Raw genomic sequence first — 24,509 nt, forward strand, 5'->3', positions numbered from 1 at the left:
GGGGCTCCTCCTGCCTTGGCCTTTGCAGGTTTCAGGAGGCATTTTCAGGCAGGAATCTCAGCAGGGGGACTAAAGCAGCCTCTATCTCTCTCTCTTTTCTCAGATGGCTCCCAGAGCTGGGGAGTTAAGTTCTGGCTTTTGGTCTCCATGTCAGCTCTAGATTAAAGGATAGGGGTGGAGTACGGGAAGGGTGTGGTTTGGCAGAGGGGAGGGTTGGTTTGCTGGCCCCCCCCCCCCTCCCAGGTCTGGAAGGCTGGGAGTTTGGGAGCAAGACACTGGGTTTGGAGACATGTGGGGTGGTGGGGCCCAGGAGTCCCTGGGCTTCTTTCAGCTCAAGGAAGAGGGAGCCAGAGGCTTCCAGTGTGTGGGGGTGAGCTGTGGCTGCCGCGCGCACAGCTGAGGACGTGGCTGGATGGTCCGACACCCCTCTCCCCTGGGACGTGGCAGGGAGCCCGTAACATGATGTCACCACCGCCCTCCCACCCCCAGCGCTGTGCTCGGAGGAGGTCTGGCCCATTGTCTCACCCTCGGAGCATCTCTGGGGTGGATGAGGGAGAGGGCAGCGCAAGGGTTCCCCACAAGCCTGCGATCACCCAGCGAGGCACAGACGGCCCGAGACTGACACTGCGGGTCTGTTCTCAGACGTTTCCCCTGAAGTGACTCCAAGAGCCAAGGAAAGACCGTGTGCCGCCCCAAGGCCAGGGTCAGGCGGGAGGAGGCGGTGGCGTCTCTGATGGGGGTCCCCAGAGGCTCATCCGAAGCTGCGAGATTACATGGAAATCTCTTATTTTATCTCGAAAATGCGTGTGAACTCTGTATTCACAGCCATGCTCCAACTAGGCTGTTTTTTGTTTTTTTTTTTTTAAGGCTTCCCGCCCACTGATTGTGAGTAAAACTGACCTTGCAGGAGAGGCGAGAGATGCACAGCCCTCCCCAGGCCCCTGGAGAGTCCTATCTGGGGAGCATTTCATCAGATTTGAGGGCTGGTTTGACTTCTCTGTCTCCCACACAATTGACACATTAGAGGCACAAGCCATAAAACCCCCACGAGGCTTCATGGAAGGAGCTGGCCCTGCCACATGCGTGTGCCAAGGGCTTCCCACTCACCACCTCTCACCAGCAGCTCACCACAACTCGATGAGGTCACTAATGCCATTAACCCATTTTACTGAGGCTTAGGGAGGTGATGCCCCCTGTTCTCGGTGGCCACTGGATGGTGAAGTCAGAGACTGAAGCCCTGACTTCTGGCCCCTGAGTTATCCTTGTGGGATATCCTTGTGGGATATCCTTGTGGGTCTCTTGTTGCTAGGTGTGTCGAGGGCAGGCTGATGGGGGGAGGGCAGGGAAGAATCCTGAGTGCTGGTCCTTGCCCACAGGTGCCCCCCTGGTCAGCATGCCCCCCAGGATCCATGGCTACCTACACCAGCCCCTGCAGGTCTCCTGCTCTGTGCACAGCGCCCTCCCCTTCCGGCTACAGCTGCGGCGGGACGGAGCCAGGCTGGGTGAGGAGAGGCACTTTCGGTGAGTGGCTCAGGGCTGCCCACTGTCCCCAGTCCCAGGGCTCCTGGGGGCCTGATGCCCTGGAGGGACCTAAGGGGTGGTGGGTGGCACACCTGAGACCTTGGTCATCCTGCTGGGCACCTCCCAGCTTGGCCAGGGTTGGGGGAGAGCGGGTCCCTGAGGCTCTCACCACTGCTGGGCCATCACTCCTTGGAGGAGCCATAGGCCTTCCTCAGATTCTGAAAACTCAACCCGCGAAGGCCTGGTTCTGTGCTGGTCAGCGCAGGAAGGACCCTCTGAGACCTTCCCTCCTATGGTTGGAAGCCCGGGGCTCAGAGAGGGGAAGGGCCTTTTTCAGAGTCACACAGGATATCGTTGGGATTTGCATGTCCTTAGCTGCCTGTCTCTTCTTACCAGTCTCTGAGAGGTTTGGGGGCCTCTTTCTGGGCAAGATTCAGGGGGCCAAGCCCCCATCCGGAAGCCTGGATGAGGCCGGGGGACCCTGGTGGGGGCAGTGCAGTTGTGTGTCTCCAGCTGTCCTGTGTTTGCAGGGAGTCAGGGAACAGCAGCTGGGAGATTCCACGGGCCTCCAAGGCCGAAGAAGGCACGTATGAGTGCACGGCAGTCAGCCGGGCGGGGACCGGACGAGCAAAGACTCAGATCGTCGTCACAGGTCTGTCCCCTTGGGCCCGTCCTGACTCTCCCCTGTAGGATTCCCTCCCAGGCTCTCCCCATCTGTGGGTGAGTGTGCCAGCCGTCACTCACCGTCCGTGAGTGACGGTGCTAGGGGCACCGTCCGTCATCCGGAGCCCGACGCCCACACTGCATCTGCGTGCTGGCCTCCGGTTTGGACTGTCTGCCCCATGAATGGCCTGCGGTTGCAGGAAGGTTGAGAACCCCTGCTCAGGCTCTGCCTCCCAGTCCCCAGCCTTAATCCCACCCTTGACTTCTTGATCAGCCCCCAGGCCCTTACAAGGGCCACCATCCACCTTGTCCCCAACCCTTAATGCCTCCAGGTCCTGCCACCGTGGCAACATTGAACTCAGGAAGGTTGGAAAAGCCACAGATCCTCTTACAATGAAATTAGCTTTATTTTAAAAATAATGAACCTAAGCTGCCTTGATGGGCTTTCCCAGTGGCTCAGTGGTAAAAAATCCACCTGCCAATGCAGGAGACATAGGTTCAATCCCTGGGTTGGGAAGAACCCCTGGAGGAGGAAATGTCAACCCACTCCAGTATTCTTGCCTGGAAAAATCCCATGGACAGAGGAGCCTGGTGGGCTACAGTCCATGGGGTCGCAAAAGAGTCAGACACGACTTAGCAACTAAACAGCAACAAAGCTGCCTTGAAGAAAAGGGGCCCGATGAACATAGAGGAATCAGTCACTCTGCATTCCTAAACCCACTCAAAATCACTCATGCTCCCTGTAAGAAGACTGGAAAATATAAGCCAACAGAAAAGATGGAACTGACCTGTGACCCCTCCACTCCAGAGATGACTTTGACAGCATTTTGCTTTACTTCTTTTTGGATCTTTATCCATGTGTGCATTTTAAGAAAAACAGGATAATATCCTACATACTTACAACAACCTGATTTGGTGTCTGGAGTCAAATTTCCCTATTGGATATCATGGTCATTGGCATGTGGATCCAGCTTTTTTCCTATAGGTCCTGCAGACCGTCCCTGATCAGGTGGTCTCTGAGCCGTCACTTCTTAATGGTTTTTTCTTATTGAGAGTGTGGGTTTCTAAGCTCTTTCTTCTTTGGGGGCAGTGGGCTTACTTAGTCCATATTTGGCTGCTGTTTATACAGAGAATAGCTCTGTACTTGTTACTCTTTTCCAGTTGAGGGTGATTTCCAAGACTTTATCCACCAGTGCGGAATTATTGGGGCTTCCCAGGTGGCTCAGCGGTAAAGAATCTGTCTGCCAATGCAGGATAAACTGGTTCAATCTATGGGTCGGGAAGATCCCTTGGAGAAGAAAATGGCAACCTACTCCAGTATTCTTGCCTGGGAAATCCCATGGACAGAGGAGCCTGGCGGGCTACAGTCCATGAGGTCACAAAAAAGCCGGACATAATTTAGTGACTGAGCATGGACGCTCGTGGAATTATTGCCTCAAAGGGTATGAAGTATGGGTTGTTTGTTTATTTTAGTCATTACATCGTGTCTGACTCTGAAACCCCATGGATTGGAGCCTGCCAGGCTCCTCTGTCCATGGGATTTTCCGGGCAAGAATACTGGAATGGGTTGCCATTTCCTTCTCTAGGGGATCTTCCCGACCCAGGGATTGAACCCGCGTCTTCTGCGTTGGCAGGCGGATTCTTTACCACTGAGCCACTGGGAAAGCCCCGAAGAATGGGCTAACTCTTGCTAAATTTTGCTGTTTGCTGTTGTATGGAAATCAGGTGCGCATGCATGCACACACACACACAGCCCCCGGGCGGGTGTGAGATGGCCGTGCAGTGGCATCGTCCGGGCATGGTGAGCAGATGCTGGTGAGCTGCTCTGCTGGGGGAGACAGTGGACTCTGGGGTCTGGATGCCACCAGGGTCTGCAGGATGACTCCCTCCCCATGCCAACACCTCAGTGCCTCCTGTGCTCCTGTTCCTGCAGGCCCCCCACCCCAGCTGGTCCCTGTCCCCAATGTGACCGTGTCCCCCGGAGAGACCGCCATCCTGTCCTGCCTGGTCCTGAGTGAGGCCCCCTACAACCTGACCTGGGTCCGGGACTGGCGAGTCCTCTCGGCCTCGACGGGCAGAGTCACCCAGCTGGCCGACTTATCCCTGGAGGTCAGGAACACCACCCCCAGTGACGGCGGGCGGTACCAGTGCATGGCCAGCAACTCCAATGGAGTCACGAGGGCATCTGTCTGGCTCCTGGTGCGAGGTGAGGCTGCTCACTACCTGGCGTTTCTCCAGAAGCCCATCCGTCCATCCCTCTGCTCAGACATCAGCTCTGGCAGGCAGCATCAGCCCTTCCAGAGTTTTCTCAACCTCCAGAGTAAGAGGATTCTGTAGCCTCCCAGCCTAAGTGTAGTGGTTCAGCACTGTTGGGAAGTTCATCCTCATATCTAGTCGGCCAAACCAATTTCACTGTGTCCTGTCCTCTTTCCGGGCCATTGAGCACATCCATTGTCCAGCCCTCTCGATATGCAGGACAGAGATGGGACACTGGAAACTTCTGGAAGCCCAGAGATCAGACGTGCTCAGCAGGGTTTGGGTAGCACCCAACCAGCTGGAGGTGGAGAAGGCAGTGAGAGGAAACATGTCCAGAGGGTTAGTGCCTGGATCAGGTACTCACCTGGGATTTAGGTTCACAGGATTTAGACGGATCCTGCTTCTCTAGGGAACTATCTCCCCCAAGTGTAAAAGTGAGTGTGTTGGAACAAATTTCACTCGCGCCAGTGACTCTGGATTGGCCGCTTAGAGTGTGTTGAGAAAGATTCTGAGGCTATATCGAGGCTGCTGGTATAGGAGGGGTTCAGCTCAGAGAAGAAATTCAAGGAGCTCAAGGCTCCCACCAGGGGCTATTGGGAATTCAGGTCTCCATGTGGCCTGGGGATGTGCCTGGGGGCTGCCTGGTCAACCCCGGTTCCCTGAGAAGCTGCTCCCAAGGATGCAGGTCCTTCGGGGCCCTTCCTTCCTGTGTCTCTGCTGTCTGTGGCCTCAGGGAGGAGCAGGGGGCCCAGGGCTGGGTACCTGGGACAACATGGCTGCTCTGACAAGCTCCTCCCCACCTATCTACTCCTTGAACTCCAGAGGCCCCGCAGGTCAGCATCCACACCAGGTCACAGCGCTTTTCCCAGGGCATGGAGGTGAGGGTCCGCTGCTCGGCCTCTGGATACCCTGCACCCCACATCTCCTGGAGCCGCGAGGGTCGCGCCCTGCAGGAGGACAGCAGGTGAGGGCCTCAGGGGCCTCTCTGGGCCTCAGTCTTCTTAATTGTAGCAAATGGGGGCGTGGCATTTGCCCTGCCTTCTTCCTGATGATTTGAGACTCAGGAGCAAGATCATTTGGGAAACAGCGATGCCTCATGTGGGTCTGGAGTCAGGTGTTCCAGCCACAGAATCCGGCAGACCTGTGCTTGCATTCTGCCTCTGCCATTCAGGCTGTGTGCCCCTGGGCAGTTCACCTTACCTTTCTGAGCCCAATGAATGAAAAAGGAACATAAAAAGTGATGAACCCACAGCCTGGCACAGATCAAGCAGTCAGTGTAAAATGCTGTCACTGGTGATGTTGTTAATTAATCTGCTTTTAATAATGACTTGGGCAACCCCATGTGACCCAACCTAACTGGCCCCTTCCTGTTGAACACGTTTTGTGGCACGACTCCAGAGTCCGCGTGGATGCCCAGGGAACCCTGATCATTCAGGGGGTGGCCCCAGAGGATGCTGGGAGTTACAGCTGCCAGGCTGCTAATGAGATTGGCAGAGATGAAGAGACGGTCACCCTCTACTATACAGGTACGTGGGTCAAGGGCATCTGCAGAAGAGGGTCCCCAGTCCTGCCTCCCCGCCACCTCCCTTTCTCCCTCTCGTCCACAGATACTTAAGAGTATCTACTGTGTGGCAGACACTGGGATACAGGGTCCCCGTCCAGGTAGAGGTTATATTCTAATGGGGAAGCAAAATGCAAGCAGATGAATAAGGTACTTTCAGATGGTGAAGGTGTGGGATGAGCACAGAGCAGGGTGGTGTGATGGAGCGACGTGTGGCTGGGCAGAAAAGGACACGTACACACAGGATCAAACCCTTGCCCCAGACGGGAGTGGGAACAGCGTTTCAGGGAGAGAGACAGGGTGGGGCCAAAGCCTCGAGGTAGGTATGGCCCTTGGGGTCCCCAAGGGGCTGCAAGCAGCAGGAGGCTGGCTGGAGTCAGGGGCCAGGGAGTGGCAGCCAGCCCCTGTGGTGCATTTTAGAACCTTGTAAGATTTCACCTTTTACACCAGGTTCAAAGAGGACAATAAAAAAAAGTGTATATATATCTGACTCACTTTGCCGCAAGCAGAAACTACCATAATGCTGTAAATCAACTATACTTCAATAAAAATTATTTTTAAAAATTATATATAAGAAAAAGGAAATATACATTAAAGTATTTAGAGGTAAAGGGATATCATATTTGGAACTTATTCTCAGCCATTTAGGAAAAAAAAAAAGAATACAGAGAGAATTCCATCATGATAAAAGGAAATGAATATGGCAAAAATGTTAACATCTGATGATATGAGTGAAAGGTACATGAAAAACCTTTGTATTATTCTTGCAACTTTCCTTTGTGAAATTACTTCAAAATAAAAAGTAAAAAAAAAAAAAAAAGAGGACAAGAAGGGAGTTTAGTCCCGGGAGTAACTGGCTTTTTAGAAACTGGCCAAGGCTGAGTCTTTCTGGGGGTGACTGTCCCGGTTGGTGGGGGGTGGGGAGGAGGCAGGTGCTCGGCCCCACCCTGGCCCCTCCGCCCCTCCCCCAGCTGGGGAAACTGGCGCTGTTGCTCTAGGGAGTCTATGGGTTGGTCCCCAATTCCCCATCTGCTCCCCACACAGACCCACCATCCGTGTCGGCTGTGAACGGCGTGGTGCTGGCTGCCAAAGGGGAGGAGGCGGTGCTGGAGTGCGAGGCGACCGGGGTGCCCCCGCCCCGGGTCATCTGGTATCGAGGTACATGCATTGGGTGGGGAGAAGGCCTGCAGAAGGGGCCTGCGGGGGGGCCTGAAGGATCAGCTTTCCAGGACAGTCATGAGGGCACTTGGAATGGGGTGTCTGGGGAGAATGGGCTGTTTCAAGCAGCGCCCGTCACCCCTAGCCCTGTAACCATATATAACTGATGCAGATTGGCTCTGTGATCAGGAGCAGGATTTAGAATAGACCCAGGTTTGAATTCTGGCCCAGTGAGTGGCCTCGGACAAGTGGCTTGACATCTGTGAGCCTGCTTCCTTAGCTGGGAAATCAAAGACAGCTTGTTTTTTCCCTAACATTTCTCTTGTTTATTTGGCTGCCTTGGGTCTTAGTTGCTACACATAGGCTCTTTAGTTGTGGCAGGTGGGATCCAGCTCCCTGACCACGGATCGAACCCGAGCCCTCTGCACTGGGAGCTCGAGGTCCTGGCCACTGGACCACAGTCTCTGAGGTTGGTTGTGTGAGGATTAAATGAGTCCATATGTGCAAATTGTTTAGAACAAGCCTGGCCCACGGCCTGGGCTCAGTGTCCTTAATGGTGGTGATGAAGATGCTGTGATTATCAGAGAGCTGGCAATCGTGCTGAGCGTTCTGTTGTGAGGCTTTTCTGAGTTAGTGAGTGTAGAGGGTTTTCTGTGTATTGGACCCCGAGCTGGAGTTTGATCGACAGGAGCTGCTCTTGCTCCCACATCAGTGGACCTGGGTTCCAGGGGTCCTGCTTTGGACTTTCCAGGGCAGAACCCTGGGCTCCTTCTCAAGCACAGCCCCCTTCCACCCAGACGCACTCCAGCCTTGGCAGCACCTGCCTGTGATCTCAGCAGAGCCTCACCTTGACACTGACAGGCAGTGTTAGCTCAGAGTTTGAGCATTTTGTCCGTGGTCACCAGCTAGTGGTGGCAGAGGCCTCAGGACTCCTTCCTCAGGGCGTGGTCACTGCCTATCGTGGCTGGGAGCTCTACCAGCCCAGCCCAGGAGCCACCTTTTTAAAGGGGGATCTCCCAGCGGAATGGCTTCCCAGGTGGCACTAATGGTCAAGAATCTGCCTGCCAATGCAGGAGACGCCAGAGATGCCGGTTCGATCCCTGGGTCAGCAAAATCCTCTCTGGATAAGGCAATGGCCACCCAGTGCAGTATTCTTGCCTGGAAAATCCCACGGACAGAGGAGACTGGCGGGCTACAGTCCATGGGGTCGCAAAGAGTCGGACATGACTGAGTACAGCACACACACCACCCCTTGGAATGTTACTCAGCCTTAAGAAGGCATGACAGTCAAGTTATACGACAGTGTGAATGCAGTTACCATTGAACTGTGTGCTTGAAAATGATTAAGATAATAAATTTTATGACTTTATTTTTTACCACAATTAAATTTTTTAATTTGACTCTCATGACAAAGAAAAAAAATTGGGAAAAAAAAATCAGGCCCATAGCAGCTATTGTGTAGAAATTTCCCCCTACTTCTAACTGGCCAAATGAAGAAAAAAATCTTTTATCTGTGACATTTTCAGAGATATTTGCTGTAATATGGAGTAATTAAGTAGTAAAAACTTAAAAGAAAAGATAAAAAATTTCCTTAATTTAGAAAAAAGGAATGCAATTTTGATACAACATAGATGAACCTTGAAAACATGATGCTAAGTGAAATAAGCCAGACACAGAAGGACAAATATTATATGATTCCACTTGATTGAGTGGGATCTCTTATAGGAAATGCCTAGTATGTGCAAATTTAGAGACAGAGAGGAGAAAGATGGATGCCAGGGGCTTGGGGAGGGGGAAGTGGAGAATTAGTGTTTAATAAGTAGGGCTTCCATTTGAGAAGATGAAAAAGTTTTGTGGATGGATCATGGGGATGTACCTGATCCCGCTGGATTGGGCACTCAGTGCTTAAAACGGTAAAATCTTGTGTTATGTATATTTACCACGATTTTAAAAACAAAAAATTAAGTTGTAAAAAAGGTTCAAAATCAGGGTGATCCCTCAGGCCTTAGGAGCCTGGAGGGGTGGGAGTCAGGGAACAGTAAGAGAAATGAGAATGAAGCATCAGAGAGGCAGAACTGCAGGGGGGATGGTGGGGGGCTTCTCCCAGAGCTGACCCAAGCCTCAGTCTGCCCCTGAGCAGAGGGCAGGGACCCAGGAGGGAGACCCAAGCGAGGCGTTCTTGGGTAATGAACCTGTCACATGCAAGGGGGCAAGCTGAGACTCACTCTTTGCCAACAGAGGGACTCAGGGAACTGGACTCAGGGGTGCTGACTTAAAAGAAAATTTTTTAAATTGTGGTAAATCATGCATAACATATCCATTACTATCTTAACCGTTTTTAGGTATATTCACATTGCTGTACAACCATCACCGCCACCCATCTCCAGGACTCTTTTCATTTAGCAAAACTGAAAATCTGCACCCATTAAACAATAGGGGTCCTGATTGCAGGGTGGGGGGGTCTTTACCTCACCCACACCCCTCTGAGGTCCCAGCCTTGTGGAGTTGCAGGAACCCAGGGTCAGGAAGGTAGCCTGATCCCCGGGCCTCCTGTGGCAACCACTGGGTACCTGCCTGATGTTTTCTCATCTTTGGTCCAGGGGATCTTGAGATGATTCTGGCCCCTGAGGACTCCATTTCTGGGATGCTGCGGATCCCGGTGGTTCGTGAGAGGGATGCTGGCGTCTATACCTGCCGAGCTGTCAATGAGTTGGGCGACGCCTCTGCAGAAATCCGGCTGGAGGTTGGACGTGAGTGTACACCTGTCCCCACCTGTGCCCTGCCACCTGCCCTACTTCTGGGCAGGGAGGAGAGAATGCTACCCTGTAGCCTGCCAGCGGGGAGTTTGCATCATTTGGATCCAGAGCACGAGGGACAGGGATTTTAAAGGGAGATGGTGTATGTGCTCCCACTTGCTGCGTAACAAATCGCCCTGAGACTCTGGCTTAAAACAGTGAGCATCTATCGATGCACAGTCCTGGAGGGTTAGGATTCTGGTTCTGACTCAGGGTCTCTCACGGGAAGGCACTTATTATGTTGGTCGGGGATGTGGTCACCTGAAGGCTTGACTGGGACTGGAGGATCCACCTTAAGTTCATGTATGAGGCTTTTGTCAGGAAGCCTCTGTTCCTTACCCTTATGGTCTTCCCTGGAAGGTTTCTCGTGACATGGGTTTTCCTAGAGAAAGTGAGTTGAGAGGGATAGAGAGAGAGAATCCAAGATGGAAAAGTTTAGTTTGGTTGCTCAGTCGTGTCTGACTCTTTGCGACCCCATGGACTATAGCCTATCAGGCTCCTCTGTCCATGGGATTTTCCAAGCAAGGGTACTGGAGTGGGTTGTCATTCCCTTCTCCAGGGGATCTTCCCGACCCCAGGGATTGAACCTGGGTCTCCCACATTGTAGGCAGACGCTTTACCATTTGAGCCACCAGGGAAGTCTCTGAGCCACCAGGGAAGTAAGTCTTTATAGCCAGTCACAGTCTTGGAAGTGACATACCATCGTATATCCTATAGGTCACGTGGACCAACCCTGGTATTGGTAGGTGGGAGAGACCCCTCAAGTGTGAGAGTCCCAGGAGGCAGGGGACATTGCCCACCATGGAAATAGCTTGGCTCCAGCTTGGGCATTGTCATCCCTGAGACCTGAGTTCCAGTTTTGTCTCCATCACTGACCATCTATACGCTTTGGTCAAGTCACTGACCCTCAGTTTCCCCATCTGTAAAATGGAGCCGAGGGCTTCCCTGGTGGCTCGTCCGTAAAGAATCTGTTGGCAATACAGGAGAAGTGGGTTTGATCCCTGGGTCGGGAAGATCGCCTGGAGAAGGAAATGATAACCCACTCCAGTATTCTTGCCTGGGAAATCCCGTGCACAGAGGAGCCTTGTGGGCCATAGTCCCTGCAGTCACAAAAGAGTCAGATACGACTTGGCGACTACGTGACAACAAAGCGGAGCTGACCACACTGCCTCCTTTGTTGAGTGGCTGTGAGGTTCAGTAAAATCAGACACACAACGTTTAGCACTGGGTTTGGCCCGTCATGGGTGTTTAATAAATGGAGAAGTGATTATTCCCCTTTTACAGATGAGGAGTCTGGATTCTTCTGCGGCTGGAACATGGCCTTGGCTGTGATTGCCATGAGGTCTTGGTTCCAGGCCTGGATCCCGGGCACTGGGAATTGCTCGGAAGTTGTGGGCACAACTCCTTGGCGTGCCGAGCCAGAGCAGATGGGGCTCTGAGGGTCGGCTGTGGCCATGACGGGAAAGACAAGTGCTGAGAGTTCGGGGGAAGTGCAGAGATGGGGAATGGGCTTGAATGGGCCGGGTGGGATGGCCAGGGGGCTCCCTAGGGACGTTTGATCAGGAGGGTCCGGCCTTGGGGAAGACGGTGCCATCAGGCTTGGGGATCCTCCCACGCTTGGGGGTGCCTTCAGTGTTCATTCATCTGTTCCATCATTGCCATCCTCCAAGACGGGGTCACCAGGTGGCCAGGCCCTGTGCCCCAGACCCTGGGTTGGGAATACAACCGCATCAGCCCTTGGTGCCAAGAAGAGAGACAGTAAACAGACACTTGGAATGCTCAGTGTACTGAGTGATTGGAGTGGCATCCGCGGGGCCCATGCCCAAGGAGGGGCTGAGCCAGCACTGGAGGACTGGAAGGCTTCTTGGAGGAGATGATGTCTAAGCTGAACCCAGAAACAGTCAGGTGACAAGCTGCAAAAAAAGATCTGTACAAAAAAGAACTTCACCACCCTGATAATCACGATGGTGTGATCACTCACCTAGAGCCAGACATCCTGGAATGTGAAGTCAAGTGGGCCTTAGGATGCATCACTACGAACAAAGCTAGTGGAGGTGATGGAATTCCAGTTGAGCTATTTCAAATCCAATGATGCTGTGAAAGTGCTGCACTCAATATGCCAGCACATTTGGAAAACTCAGCTGTGGCCACAGGACTGGAAAAGGTCGGTTTTCATTCCAATCCCAAAGAAAGGCAATGCCAAAGAATGCTCAAACTATCACACAATTGCACTCATCTCACACACTAGTAAAGTAATGCTCAAAATTCTCCAAGCCAGGCTTCACCAATATGTGATCCGTGAACTTTCAGATGTTCAAGCTGGATTTAGAAAAGGCAGAGGAACTAGAGACAAATTGCCAACATCCACTGGATCATCAAAAACGCAAGAGAGTTCCATAAAAACATCTATTTCTGCTTTATTGACTATGCCAAAGCCTTTGAGTGTGTGGATCACAATGAACGGTGGAAAATTCTAAAAGAAATGGGAATGCCAGACCACCTGACCTGCCTGTTTAGAAACCTGTATGCAGGTCAGGAAGCAACAGTTAGAACTGGACATGGAACAACAGACTGGTTCCAAATAGGAAAAGGAGTACGTCAAGGCTGTATATTGTCACCCTGCTTATTTAACTTATATGCAGAGTACATCATGAGAAACGCTGGGCTGGAAGAAACACAAGCTGGAATCAAGATTGCTGGGAGAAATATCAATAACTTCAGATATGTAGATGATACCACCCTTATGGCGGAAAGTGAAGAGGAACTAAAGAGCCTCTTGATGAAAGTGAAAGAGGAGAGTGAAAAAGTTGGCTTAAAGCTGAATATTCAGAAAACTAAGATCATGGCATCTGGTCCCATCACTTCATGGCAAATAGATGGGGAAACAGTGGAAACAGTGGCTGACTTTATTTTTGGGGGGGCTCCAAAATCACTGCAGATAGTCACTGCAGCCATGAAATTAAGATGCTTACTTCTTGGAAGGAAAGTTATGACCAACCTAGACAGCATATTAAAAAGTAGAGACATTACTTTGCCAACAAAGGTCCATCTAGTCAAGGCTATGGTTTTTCCAGTGGTCACATATGGATGTGAGAGTTGGACTATAAAGAAAACTGAGTGCTGAAGAATTGATGCTTTTGAACTGTGGTGTTGGGAAAGACTCTTGAGAGTCCTTTGGACTGCAAGGAGATCCAACCAGTCCATCCTAAAGGAGATCAGTCCTGGGTGTTCATTGGAAGGACTGATGCTGAAGCTGAAACTCCAGTACTTTGGCCACTTGATGCGAAGAGCTGACTCATTGGAAAAGACCCTGATGCTGGGAAAGATTGAGGGCAGGCGGAGAAGGGAACGACAGAGGATAAGATGATTGGATGGCATTACCAACTCAATGGACATGAATTTGGGTAAACTCCGGGAGTTGGTGATGGACAAGGAGGCCTGGCATGCTGTGGTTCATGGGGTCACAAAGAGTTGGACACAACTGAGCGACTGAACTGAACTGAATTGACAAGTTGCGGGGACAGTGTTCCAGGCAAAGAGAACAGTATGTGCAGCTCTCACCCAGGCAAGAGAAGCCAGGCAGAGAGCGAGGCTTGAGGGTGGGGAGGGGTGAGGCCGAGGCGGCCAGCTGCCCAGCTGTGGGTCACTCCCGGCCTTCGGCTAGGGAGCCCGGTGGCGTCTGGGCTTTGTCCTGAGGAGGTGGTGAGAGGTTTCTAAGGAGAATGATGTGCTCAGACTTTCCCTGTCTGTGTGGCTGGGCTCTTGGGTGGGGTGGGGTGGATGTGGAAAGCCATAGGGCCTGATGATAAAAATATAATAAGTCTTCCATGAAATCTGCCCTGTAGCAGGGCCAGCTCTAAGCACGTTTCATGTACTAACCTATCATCCTCATCACAGCCCTTTGCAATGGGTTCCACTTTATCCTTTCATAGATGGGGGAAACGAGGCACAGAGAGGTTGAGTGACTGGTCCAGGATCACACACCTGGGGAGTGGTAGAATCTGAACCCAGGGTCAGGGTTTTTCAGTCCCTGGACTTGGTCCTGATGCTCCCAGCAGGGTGAGCTTGGACATTGCTTCTCCACTCTGAGCCTGGAGCTGCCCACCTACAAAATGTCTGTGGCTGTTGTGTGAGTGAGAGATAGGAAACGCTTTGGACAAGAAAGGCTCTGACAGATGTCACTGTCACTGTGGTTAGTCGGTGGGTTCTGGGTAGGCAGAGAAGGCGCTCCAGGGACGGCTGCCCTGGGCGTTGTGACAAGCGTTCCTCCTTTGTTCCATGTCTGACCCCTTTTCAGCAAAGCCTTATTACTTTGGGGCCCAGGCTGACCCACCTACCTTATCCTGTTCCTTCACCTGGCAGCTGTTGGTCTGGAGGCCGTTTCCCCATGTCAGAGGGGCGAGGTGGAGGGCACCCCAGAGGCAGGCATCTGCGGCACGGGGCCACTGTGGCCTCTGGCCTTGAGGTCAGGGACGGGGTGGACTGTGGCCCAACACCTGTGTGTCTGGGGAGAGCTGGCCTGGCAGCGGTGGTGGGAAATTGAATTTCCTGCCCATCTGGGTGGCAGCTGTGGTGCGGCCTTCCTGGCTAGGCTGCCAGAGCCTTGCAGGGCTGAGAATGGGGGCACTGTGCCCACTTCCTGCTGTTCAGCTGGGAACTGGCTTCCTGGAGGTATCGGTGGCTGTGGGGAGAGAAAGGGTACAGAAAGGAGGGCAGTCTTCCCCTGACCTGCCAGGGAGTGCCCGCACTGTGGTCCAGCCTTCGAGGGTCTCTCTCCTCTGGGCCTGGCATTTGTCAGACAGGAGTCCCGGATCGAGGTCCAGGGCCTGCTGCTTGTTACCTTCCTGGGCCTTGCCTTCCTCATCTGTAAAATGGGGCTGCTGATGACAGAGGCTTATTCACAAGGCCCTTGAGAGATTTAATGAGAATGTGCTTCACTCAGGACTTGATTGAAATAAATATTCAGTGTACAGGGGTCCGGGCCAGGTGACAAGGGCCTTGTGTGGCAGAGTGAAACGGAGTGATTGTCACGTGGCTGGTGACCAGGCTCCATGACTATCCCCAGTGCCCCCAGTCCCCCCAGCCCCCGTCCCCACCAGAGCTCAGTGCTCTTTCTACTATTTTAAAACTGCTCTGACCCAAGTTCCCTTCGTCCTGCTGGTTTCTCTTGAAATGGATGTTCACTCAGCCTTCTTTCTTTATTTTTAGAACTCTTATTTATCTGGCCGCATCGGATCTCAGGCGTGGCACGCAGGATCTTCGCTAGGGTGTGCGGGCTTCTCTAGTTGCGGCGTGTGGGCTCAGTAGTCGTGGTGCTTGGGGTTTGTTGGCCCACGGCGTGTGGGATCTCAGTTCCCCAACCAGGGACTGAAGCTGTGGCCCCTGCATTGCGAGGCAGATTCATAACCACCAGACCACCAGGGAAGTCCCCACTCAGCCCTCTTTCCATCGGCTCATTTTCATCTCTGCTTCTCATCCCTGACTTGGAAGCCTCTGGTTGCTGGGTGGGTGAGCAGGGGCGGCGGGTGTGCGTCTATGAAAGCAAAGCCCCTCCGGCCAGCCAAGGGGAGCAGGAGAGAAACACAGCTGGGCTCTGGGGCCAGCATCCGGGCTGCCTCTCCATCAGGCAAGGGCCCAGAGCCCATGACCCTTTTAGGGCTGCTGGACAGGGCTCTGATTTTCATTTCTTTTGCCATCAGGAGAAAAAAAAAATGAAGAGTAATAAGTAGATGAAAATGAACCCAGCCTGGATTGTGCTTGTCTTTATAAACAGTCATAAAATACAGTTTAAGATTTTTTTTTTAGGGAAGAGTGTCATCCTGCACTTCTGGCCAGTGGAGCTGAGGCTCCAGGCTCCACCACAGGGTCTTTCTGTGGGGAAAGGGGTCTTCCCAGGTGGGGGCTGTGGCAGCCATCCCCAGCCCTGTCTCCTTCCAAGAGACCCTGGAATCCCTCTATAAGCAGGGAAGGGCCTGAGGCCAGCCTCTCCCGTGGTCACCCTGCCCATCGACCGAGTCTTTGGCCCTGGGTCCCCCGCCCTCCTTCTGGCCAGGCTGAGTCAAGACTGATTAGAGCTCCGTTTCCCAAGCTGGCACATCCCCACAAGCTCTGACCCAGGGCTCTGGGCCATGGGAACTGGGAGGATGGTGGAGGAGACTGGGGGGTTGCAGGGTCTCCAGATGATGATAAAGAACCCTAGAACTTTAAGGCACTAGAACTGGGGAGAATACAGTTATGTCTTTCTGGAGGGGGATCCAAGGTCCAGAGTGGTGAAGGGGCTCATTCACAGGTGTCCAGGGCAGAGGCCGTGAAGCGGGGGTGGGGAGGGGCCCTGCCCAGGCTTCAGGCCTTTAGGCTGGTGGCCCTTGCCCGGGGGGCCAAGTAAGAAGAAGTCATCACCTCTGTCAATGTCACTTCCTTGGAGAATCCCTGGGGGTGGAGGGAATAGCTCATCAGTGTTGATAAGTCTCAGCTTTGGCCGCACAGGACAGGGGGCCTCCTGTCCTGCCCCCTCCCAGGCTGGTGGCTGGCACCCTTCATGGGGCAGTTTTCTCTTCCTGAGTGCTTCTGGTTCTCCATACAGAGCTGCCTCCTTGCAAACACACTGCAGCTGTCAGATGATGAGCTTAGAGAGCGTGGCGGCTGCTGTGTGTCTGGCTGTCTCAGGGCACTCACAGCTCCTGCCCTGGAAACCTCTCAAGGTCGAGGCAAACAGGGCCATTCCTGGGAAAACCTGGGGGCTGCGGAACTAGGTCATGGTCCGTCCCTGCAGGGGGGCACCTGAGAGTCTGAGGAGGGGGCTTGGAGCCTGAAAGCAGAGGTGGCTGAGTCTCGTGGATGGGACCCTAGGAAGGGCACGGGGCTGGCAGCCCGCCCCACCTCCAGATGCTGCAGGACCAGCGTGGGCCCCACGTGGGCTCAGCTTTGCATCTCAGTTTCCCATCTTCACAGTAAAGGGACTGGAGGGCCCCTGGTCTGGTGTGCAGGGTTCTGGGGTCCCACCTTATTTGGAGGCTCCAGTGATGAGCAGGCGGAAGGCTGCATAGGAGACAGAGTTGCAGTTTTAGGGGCAGATCTGATTCTGGAATTTAGCTGACTGTACCTCTGAGAGAAGAGTACAGAGGTGCCAAGTTGCCCCTGAGTACCAATGAGACACAGGGGTGCAGTAGCTGAGAGCCTGGATCTTAGCAGCAGCCGGATCTGGGCTCTGATCCCAGCCCTACCATTGACTTTGAACTGCACCTGAGGCAAGTGTCTTAATCCCTCTGACCCTCAGTTTCCCCATCTGTAAAATGGGCTTTCAAATTGTGGTGCTGGAGGACTCTTGGGAGCCCCTTGGACAGCCAGGACATCAAATCAGTCAATCTTAAAGGAAATCAACCCTGAATATTCACTGGAAGGACTGATGCTGAAGTGCCAATACTTTGGCCACTGATGTGAAGAGCCACCTCATTGGTAAAGACCTTGATGCTGGGAAGATCAAGACTGAGGGCAGGAGGAGAAGGGGCAACAGACGAGGAGATGGTTGGATGGCATCCCTGACTAAATGGACATGAGTCTGAGCAAACTCCAGGAGATAGTGAAGGACAGGGAAGCCTGGCATGCTGCAGTCCATGGGGTTGCAAAGAGCTGGACACAACTTAGTGACTAAATGACAACAACAAAATGGGGTTGCGAGAATACCCACTTCGTGAGTTTATTGAGACCACGAATGAAGTCATGCCTCTAAAGTACCACCATCATGCCCGTCACTGAGCAGGCATTTCAGGTGCTACCCTTTGATGTGATGTGAAAGTCGCTCAGTCATGTCCCACTGTTTGTGACCCCATGGACCACACAGCCCATGGCATTCTCCAGGCCAGAATATTGGAGTGGGTAGCCTTTCCTTTCTCCAGGGGATCTTCCCAACCCAGGGATCAAACCCAGGTCTCCCGTATTGCAGGCAGATTCTTTACCAGCTGAGCCAAAAGGGAAGCCCAAGAAGACTGGAGTGGGCAGCCTATCCCGTCTCCAGCGGATATTCCCAACCCAGGAATCGAACCAGGGTCTCCTGCACTGCAGGCAGAGCTATCAGGGAAGCCCAGAACCCTGTGATAGTCACTTACTATTATAAGTCAACTGTCCCTTCTTGGGGAGGGAGGTGAAGTTCAGGATTGGGAGGAGAGTGGGAGGGAGGGTGTGCTTTTTAATACCCCACATTTGGGAGAAAAAGCGGGGCTCTTTGGCTATGGAAGAAGAGGGTCAAGAGGTAGCGTGAGAAAAACAGGGACTGAGAGGCCTGCGGGAGGAGGGCCCTGCAGTGCGCTGGGTAGAGCCGAGGAGGCAGGCTCTGAGGGTACCTGGCCCTGGAGCTACCTACTCAGGGTTGGGGGAGGGGAATAAGAAAGCTGTATCCCCAGGTCAAGGGCTTTGCAGGACCAGTGACCCCATCTGAGGCACCCGGAGCAGATACTTGCTTGGACTCTCAATCACCGCAGCTGCCAGGCCCCAGTGAGAAAGCGACTCGCGGGTGGTGTCTGAGCTCAGGTCCAAGACTGTCTTCCTCCTTGCAGCGATTTTCCAAGTTGTGTTTATATCTCCCTGGAACTCCCCTGCTCCCCGAGGCCAAGAGGGAAATTTGATGTCATGATTTGGATGGATGGGGGAGATTTCTGGAGAGAGACGGCAAGAACAAAGGGGTGGAGGATTTTCCTTCATGCTGGATGCGACGGGTTCGGAACAGGCCGGGGTCCTTCCTGGTCAGGGTCTGGGGACAGGGCTGTGAGGGCGGTGCCCAGAAGCTGCAGGGAATGGGGCCTGGACCTGTCTGGAGTTGGGCCGCCTTCTGGCCAGCAGAAGCATGGAAAGGATTATGAGTCTCTGTTTGGGGAAATAAATTACTTCTATACCCCCATTCCCCATCATAAAAATAAGACAATGCTTAGGAAAAAAATCTTTGAAAGAAACACTACAAAGCATTAACAGTGGCAGGGACATGAGGTTTGAAATGTGTGGAGCAAAAATGAAGGCTAAACCCTTATGTGATGCTTGAATTCTTTTTATAATTCAGGCACCCTTGTTTACGTCTGTTATCCTGGTGTAATTATTATGATGGCTCTTTTCACTCTCCAGTGCCCCATTTGGACCATAAAGCCTAAGGTCAAGTTATTTATAGGCCTGTTTTGACTTTGTAGTAGAGATTTATATGCTTATTACAAGATGTTCAACAAGCAGAGAAGGATGTAGCGAAGTAAAGATGAGCTAGAACTTCCCTATGAAGTTGGCTGTTTGGGGTCATGGAAATGGTGGCCAGAGTCCAGGAGATGCATGAAGAGAAGCTCTGGTGGCCCAGGAGGAAGGCATGGTGGGGCGGGGCCCTCAGAGCTGGTGGGGTTCCTGTGGTCAGGCATGACTTGCAGCCCCTCCAAGCTGGCTTCCTGGGAGATGTCACCTGCAGGAGCAGGCATGTTGCTCCCCTGTATGGCTGGACAGGGCAGGGTCCCCGAGATGCCATGTGGGGTCTGAGGACTTCATCCCTCTGAAGGCTGCTCGCTTTGTCTCTTCATCCCCAGGAGCACTTCAGGGCTGCACCCTGCCAAGCTCAAGTTGGCTCTGGAGCCCTGGATATGAGTTAGGTTCTTGAGGCTGGAAGAGGGAAATCCCCCAGTGAGGGGAGAGGAGGCAGGCCTTGGAACAGTGCCCTTGGGACTGAGCGAGTCCAGCCACTGGGCAAGGCTGACTGTCACCTCCCTGCAGATGCGCCCCAGCTCTTGGAGCTGCCCCAGGATGTCACCGTGGAACTGGGGAGGAGCGCCCTCCTGGCATGCCGGGCCACGGGTCACCCACTGCCTACCATCACCTGGCACCGTGGAGATGACCAGCCTCTGGGGCCCAGGCCAGGCAGCAGGACTGGGTGGCCCGATTCAGGAGTGCTGTTCTTTGAAAGTAAGAGACTGGGGCTGGGGGAGGGTGGGCAAGGGAGACAGAATGGCTTCTGACACCCTAAGCCCCCAGACTGGGCAACTGGGAGCAGCACACTGACCCTTAGAGCTGGCCATGGGTCAGGTGATGAGGGTCATATTCCAGCCGAGTGACTCTGGTCACGTCATGCCTTTCCTCTGGACCAGTCACACTAGTGATAGTGACAGGGCCTCCCACCCTGGTTTAGCAACAGTCCACCTCAAGGAGCTGCTATGTGAGTGATACATGTAAATCCCTTAGCACAGTGTCTGACACATATTACGTGTTCTATGTGATAGCCACCATCACCACCACCACCACCACCAACAACAACAACATTACCATCATCACCACCCTCACCATCATCATCATTGCCATCATCACCACCACCACCACCATCACTATCACCACCACCACCATCATCACCATCATCTTCCTCATTATCATCTTTATCATTATCAATTCCATCATCACCAGCACCATCATCACCATCACTACCGTCATCATCACCACCACCACCACCACCCTAACCATCATCATCAACATCACCATCATCATCACCATTATCACCCCCATCATCATCACCATCCCCACCATCATCACCACCATCACCATCACCACCATCATCACCATCAATACCACCATCAACATCACCATCCTAACCATCATCACCATCCTCACCATCATCACCATCCTCACCATCATCATTGTCACCACCATCATCACCGTCATCTTCCTCATTATCATCTTTATCATTATCAATTCCATCATCACCAGCACCATCATCACCATCACTACCGTCATCATCACCACCGCCACCACCCTAACCATCATCATCAACATCACCATCATCATCACCATTATCACCCCCATCATCACCATCCCCACCATCATCACCATCCTCACCATCTTCACCTCGATAGTCACCATCACCATCACCTTTATCATTATCATCTCCATCCTCACCACCACCATCATCACCATCACCATCCTCACCATCATCATCACCATCATCATTGTCACCACCATCGTCACCATCATCTTCCTCATTATCATCTTTATCATTATCAATTCCATCACCGCCACCATCACCATCACCACCATCCCAACCATCATCATCATCGCCATCGTCACCACCTTGATAATCACCATCACCATCATCTTTATCATTATCATCTCCATCCTTGCCACCACCAGCACCATCACCACCATCATAACTATCATTACCCTCATCATCACCACCATCACCAGCATCATCACCATCATTTTCACTACTGTGCCAGGCCGCATGCTGAGCACTATAATCGCATCATCTATTCATCCCTCCTAGTCGTACTACAAGGTGCAGTTATTGATAAATCCCCATTCTACACGTGAGCAAGCCTAGGCCTTCTCACCTTTCCAAGGCCCAGCTGTATCCCCTATCCTTCTCCTCCTTGCCATTCCAGCCCTCCTGCCTGACCTCTGCAGGGCCGGGCTGTGCCAAGGGCGCTGTTGGCACCTGGGGAGCTGGAGCCTGTGGGGGCTGGAGGCAGGATGTGCTCTGGCAGTCAGGTCTGCCTTTTCCTGCCCTTCAGGTGTGGTCCCTGAAGACCAGGCCCTGTATGTCTGCGAAGCTGAAAATGTCTTTGGGAAGGTCCAGGCGGAGGCCTACCTCCTCGTGACTGGACATGGTTCGTGGTGGATCTGGAGAGGAGGGGTTTGGTGGGGACACTGGGCCCCCCAGGAAGGCCCCCATGGCTGCCCATCCTTTGGGACAGGAGTGTCCACAGCCAGGTTCTCCTAGAGGAGCATCTGGACCCCTACTTTCTGGGTAGTGTGCCCCAGGAAGTGTGCCCTTTGACCCTTTTGGGATCCCCAATCCTGATGCCTCTCTGGGTTCCCTGTGGGGGAGACAGGGGACTGAGGGCCTTGGTTCCCACGGGAAGCCAGTGTACTGACACCGGCTCCTCTCCCTGCAGTCCCCCCACAGATCGCCAGCAGCGCCCCCACCGTCCGGGTGCTGGAGAGGCAGCCGGTGTCCCTGCCCTGTATCGTCCTGGCTGGGAGGCCCCGCCCCGAGCGGCGCTGGCTCAAGGCCGGCATGCCTGTGAGTGCTGGGCCCCTCTGGGTGCCGCGGGCAGTGTTGTGGGGAGGAAGGAGCTGTCACCCTCACACCTTGGCCTCCGCTTTGCGGTTCCCCTGTTTTGGAGTGTATTCTCCCTTCCATGCCTCTTTCCAGAACTTTCTCTGATAATGCACTAATAGCACCCTTCACGCTCTCGAGTCCTTGACCGGAGGAGCTTGTGCTTCATTTGTGCTGCGACCGGGGAGCAGCAGTTTAGTGGGGGCACAGACACAAGGCATTTGTCCATCGCCCCCCTTCTGATGGTTCCAGGACCGAGACAAGGTCTGCGCAACAGAGCATTTGCCCCAGCTGCCTGGCACACTGCTGGGCGCACAGTGGCTGCTTCACCCATTCCCACCAATTTGGTTTTCTTTGTTGTTGCTGTTGTTTAGTTGCTAAGTCGTGTCCAACTCTTTGCGACCCTATGGACTGTAGCCCGCCAGGCTCCTCTGTCCATGGGATTCTCCAGGCAAGAGTACTGAAGGGTTGCCATTTCCTCCTCCAGGGGATCTTCCTTTCTCAGGCTCCTGCACAGACAGGTGGATTCTTTGCCACTGAGCCACCTGGGTCCCTCTATTTCCCTTCTCCGTTCACTTCTCCTTTCCCTCTCTGGTCTGTCCTCAGACATCTGAGGTCCTTGTGCCCAGGAAGTTATAAAAAAGGTGCCCTCACCCCCGAAGATGCTGGACACCCAGGGGAGGCAGCAACTGTGTGGCCAGACTACTGGGCCCGTCCCTGCTGTCCCGGCCCCTAACGCAGTTGGACGGACAGTGTCCAACTCGCGGAGCAGGCAGGCTTTGTGGAGGCTGACACGTGGGTGACCCCTCTGCAGGATCACCAGGAGGAGGACCCCGCCTGGGCACACGGGCTGGGGCAAGGAGGAGGGTTCCACAGTAGAATCCGATGGGCATGAGGGGAACGAGTGGCCCTGGGCCTCGTCCACGCCAGGACAAGGAGTGACCGGAGATGCAGAGCCTGTTTTAGCTCAGCGGGGACACTGAGTGGGCCTGCACCTGCCCAGATGCCAGGAGCAAACAGCAGAAGCCCCCTCAAACTCACTCAGCCCCAAGGGATCCCAAGACAGCCCAGCGGCCTCTCCCAGAACCCAAGAGCAGAATGTGCAGCCAGGCTCGAGGGACAGAGACAGGGAATCCCAGAGCGGACTCACTTGGCGGAATGGTCCTCACCAAAGATGGACTGGCTGAGCATCTCTGCAGAGGTGGCCCCAGGCCCCATTCTGGACCCACTTCCCCTGCCCCACCCTGGTCCTGATGGGGACACACCGGGCCAGCTGCCAGGAGCCGCTCTCTCTGGGACCACAGCTGATGCAGCCGCACCTCCGCTTTGCTCTGCGTGGCTCGGTTCTCTCCCCAAGGACGGGCTATCCCTCCTCTTTGTGGCCTTGGGGCGCATGGGCCTCGGAGCTCCAGTGGAGGCTCTGACCCCAAGCCTACCCTCCCGGGAGGGGCTCCTCTCAGCACCCTTGGGTCAGGTGTCCTGCCCTGGACTGGTGGACCTTGGGTGAGCGGGGTCAAGGGTATGCTGGGGGTCAGATCCACCTGACCCCGAGGGTCTGTGGGGTCTCATGACTATCCGGGAAGGGATGGGAGTGTCACCACCAGGCTCCCCACCCTCTTTGCAAGCCCCTGGCCTCTCTACCCAGGCTGTTCCCTGCTGAGCTGGTGGGCAGTGAGATTTCTGGAGTTCTCTTAGCAGCTCTGAGTGGAGCCCTTGGTCCAGGCTGATTCTTCTTCGCCCCCACCAGCTCCCACCGGGCAGCCGGCATTCCATCCGGGCAGACGGCAGCCTCCACCTTGACCAGGCATTGTTGGAGGACGCCGGCAGGTACAGCTGTGTGGTCAGCAACACGGCCGGCTCTCACCATAGGGACGTGCAGCTGGTTGTCCAGGGTGAGTCCCGGGCTGGTGCGGGAGGCAGGATGGGATGGGTGGAGGTGCCCAAGGGGAACTTGATTTTGAACACCTTGTTTAAAGAGATTGCTTGCACACGTAGTACATATTCATGGTAGGAAATTTAAAGTCTGGACCAAAAAACTCCCCCTAAAAGCGAAAAAACTCCAAAACAAAACCAACCTTCTATAATACCAATAACTAAGAAGAACTGGAATAATCTTACATTTGTTGTGTATCTTTCATACTTTATACACACATGAGCTTCACATGCACACATATATGCAATACACACTGTATATATATTTATACCCGTTTATATATTATAGATGTACATATACAGTTACATTATAAATATTCTTTATGTGTGTTGTATGTAAGTTATTTTTGCATGATGTATATTCTATATATAAATATGTATAAATTCTTCATATACATGTACATAGACATATTTAGAAACCAACTGGAGTAATATGACTGTCTTATAACCCGAGTGCTTCTTGTGACAATATATGGCATGTCTTCTGCTAAGAAGACTCAGAAGCATTGGTTTCCGACTGCGTGTCCCCTGTTAGGATGAACCAGGTGTATCTTACCTG

At 53.4% G+C, this 24,509-nt stretch overlaps 1 protein-coding gene across 1 annotated transcript in view; it reads left to right on the forward strand.

Moving 5' to 3' along the window:
- HMCN2 (hemicentin 2) overlaps positions 1-24,509 on the forward strand; it is a 176,913-nt gene that overhangs the window by 42,050 nt on the left and 110,354 nt on the right. The window contains exons 9-19 of the mRNA XM_027556578.1: positions 1,377-1,521; positions 2,052-2,173; positions 4,118-4,390; positions 5,263-5,404; positions 5,839-5,966; positions 7,046-7,159; positions 9,760-9,909; positions 19,690-19,878; positions 21,471-21,566; positions 21,855-21,982; positions 23,766-23,910. Coding sequence (XP_027412379.1) covers positions 1,377-1,521; positions 2,052-2,173; positions 4,118-4,390; positions 5,263-5,404; positions 5,839-5,966; positions 7,046-7,159; positions 9,760-9,909; positions 19,690-19,878; positions 21,471-21,566; positions 21,855-21,982; positions 23,766-23,910 — 1,632 coding nt within the window. The remainder of the gene's footprint in view (positions 1-1,376; positions 1,522-2,051; positions 2,174-4,117; positions 4,391-5,262; positions 5,405-5,838; positions 5,967-7,045; positions 7,160-9,759; positions 9,910-19,689; positions 19,879-21,470; positions 21,567-21,854; positions 21,983-23,765; positions 23,911-24,509) is intronic.

Source organism: Bos indicus x Bos taurus, chromosome 11, assembly GCF_003369695.1.
Source record: "Bos indicus x Bos taurus breed Angus x Brahman F1 hybrid chromosome 11, Bos_hybrid_MaternalHap_v2.0, whole genome shotgun sequence".
Lineage (NCBI taxonomy): Eukaryota > Metazoa > Chordata > Mammalia > Artiodactyla > Bovidae > Bos > Bos indicus x Bos taurus.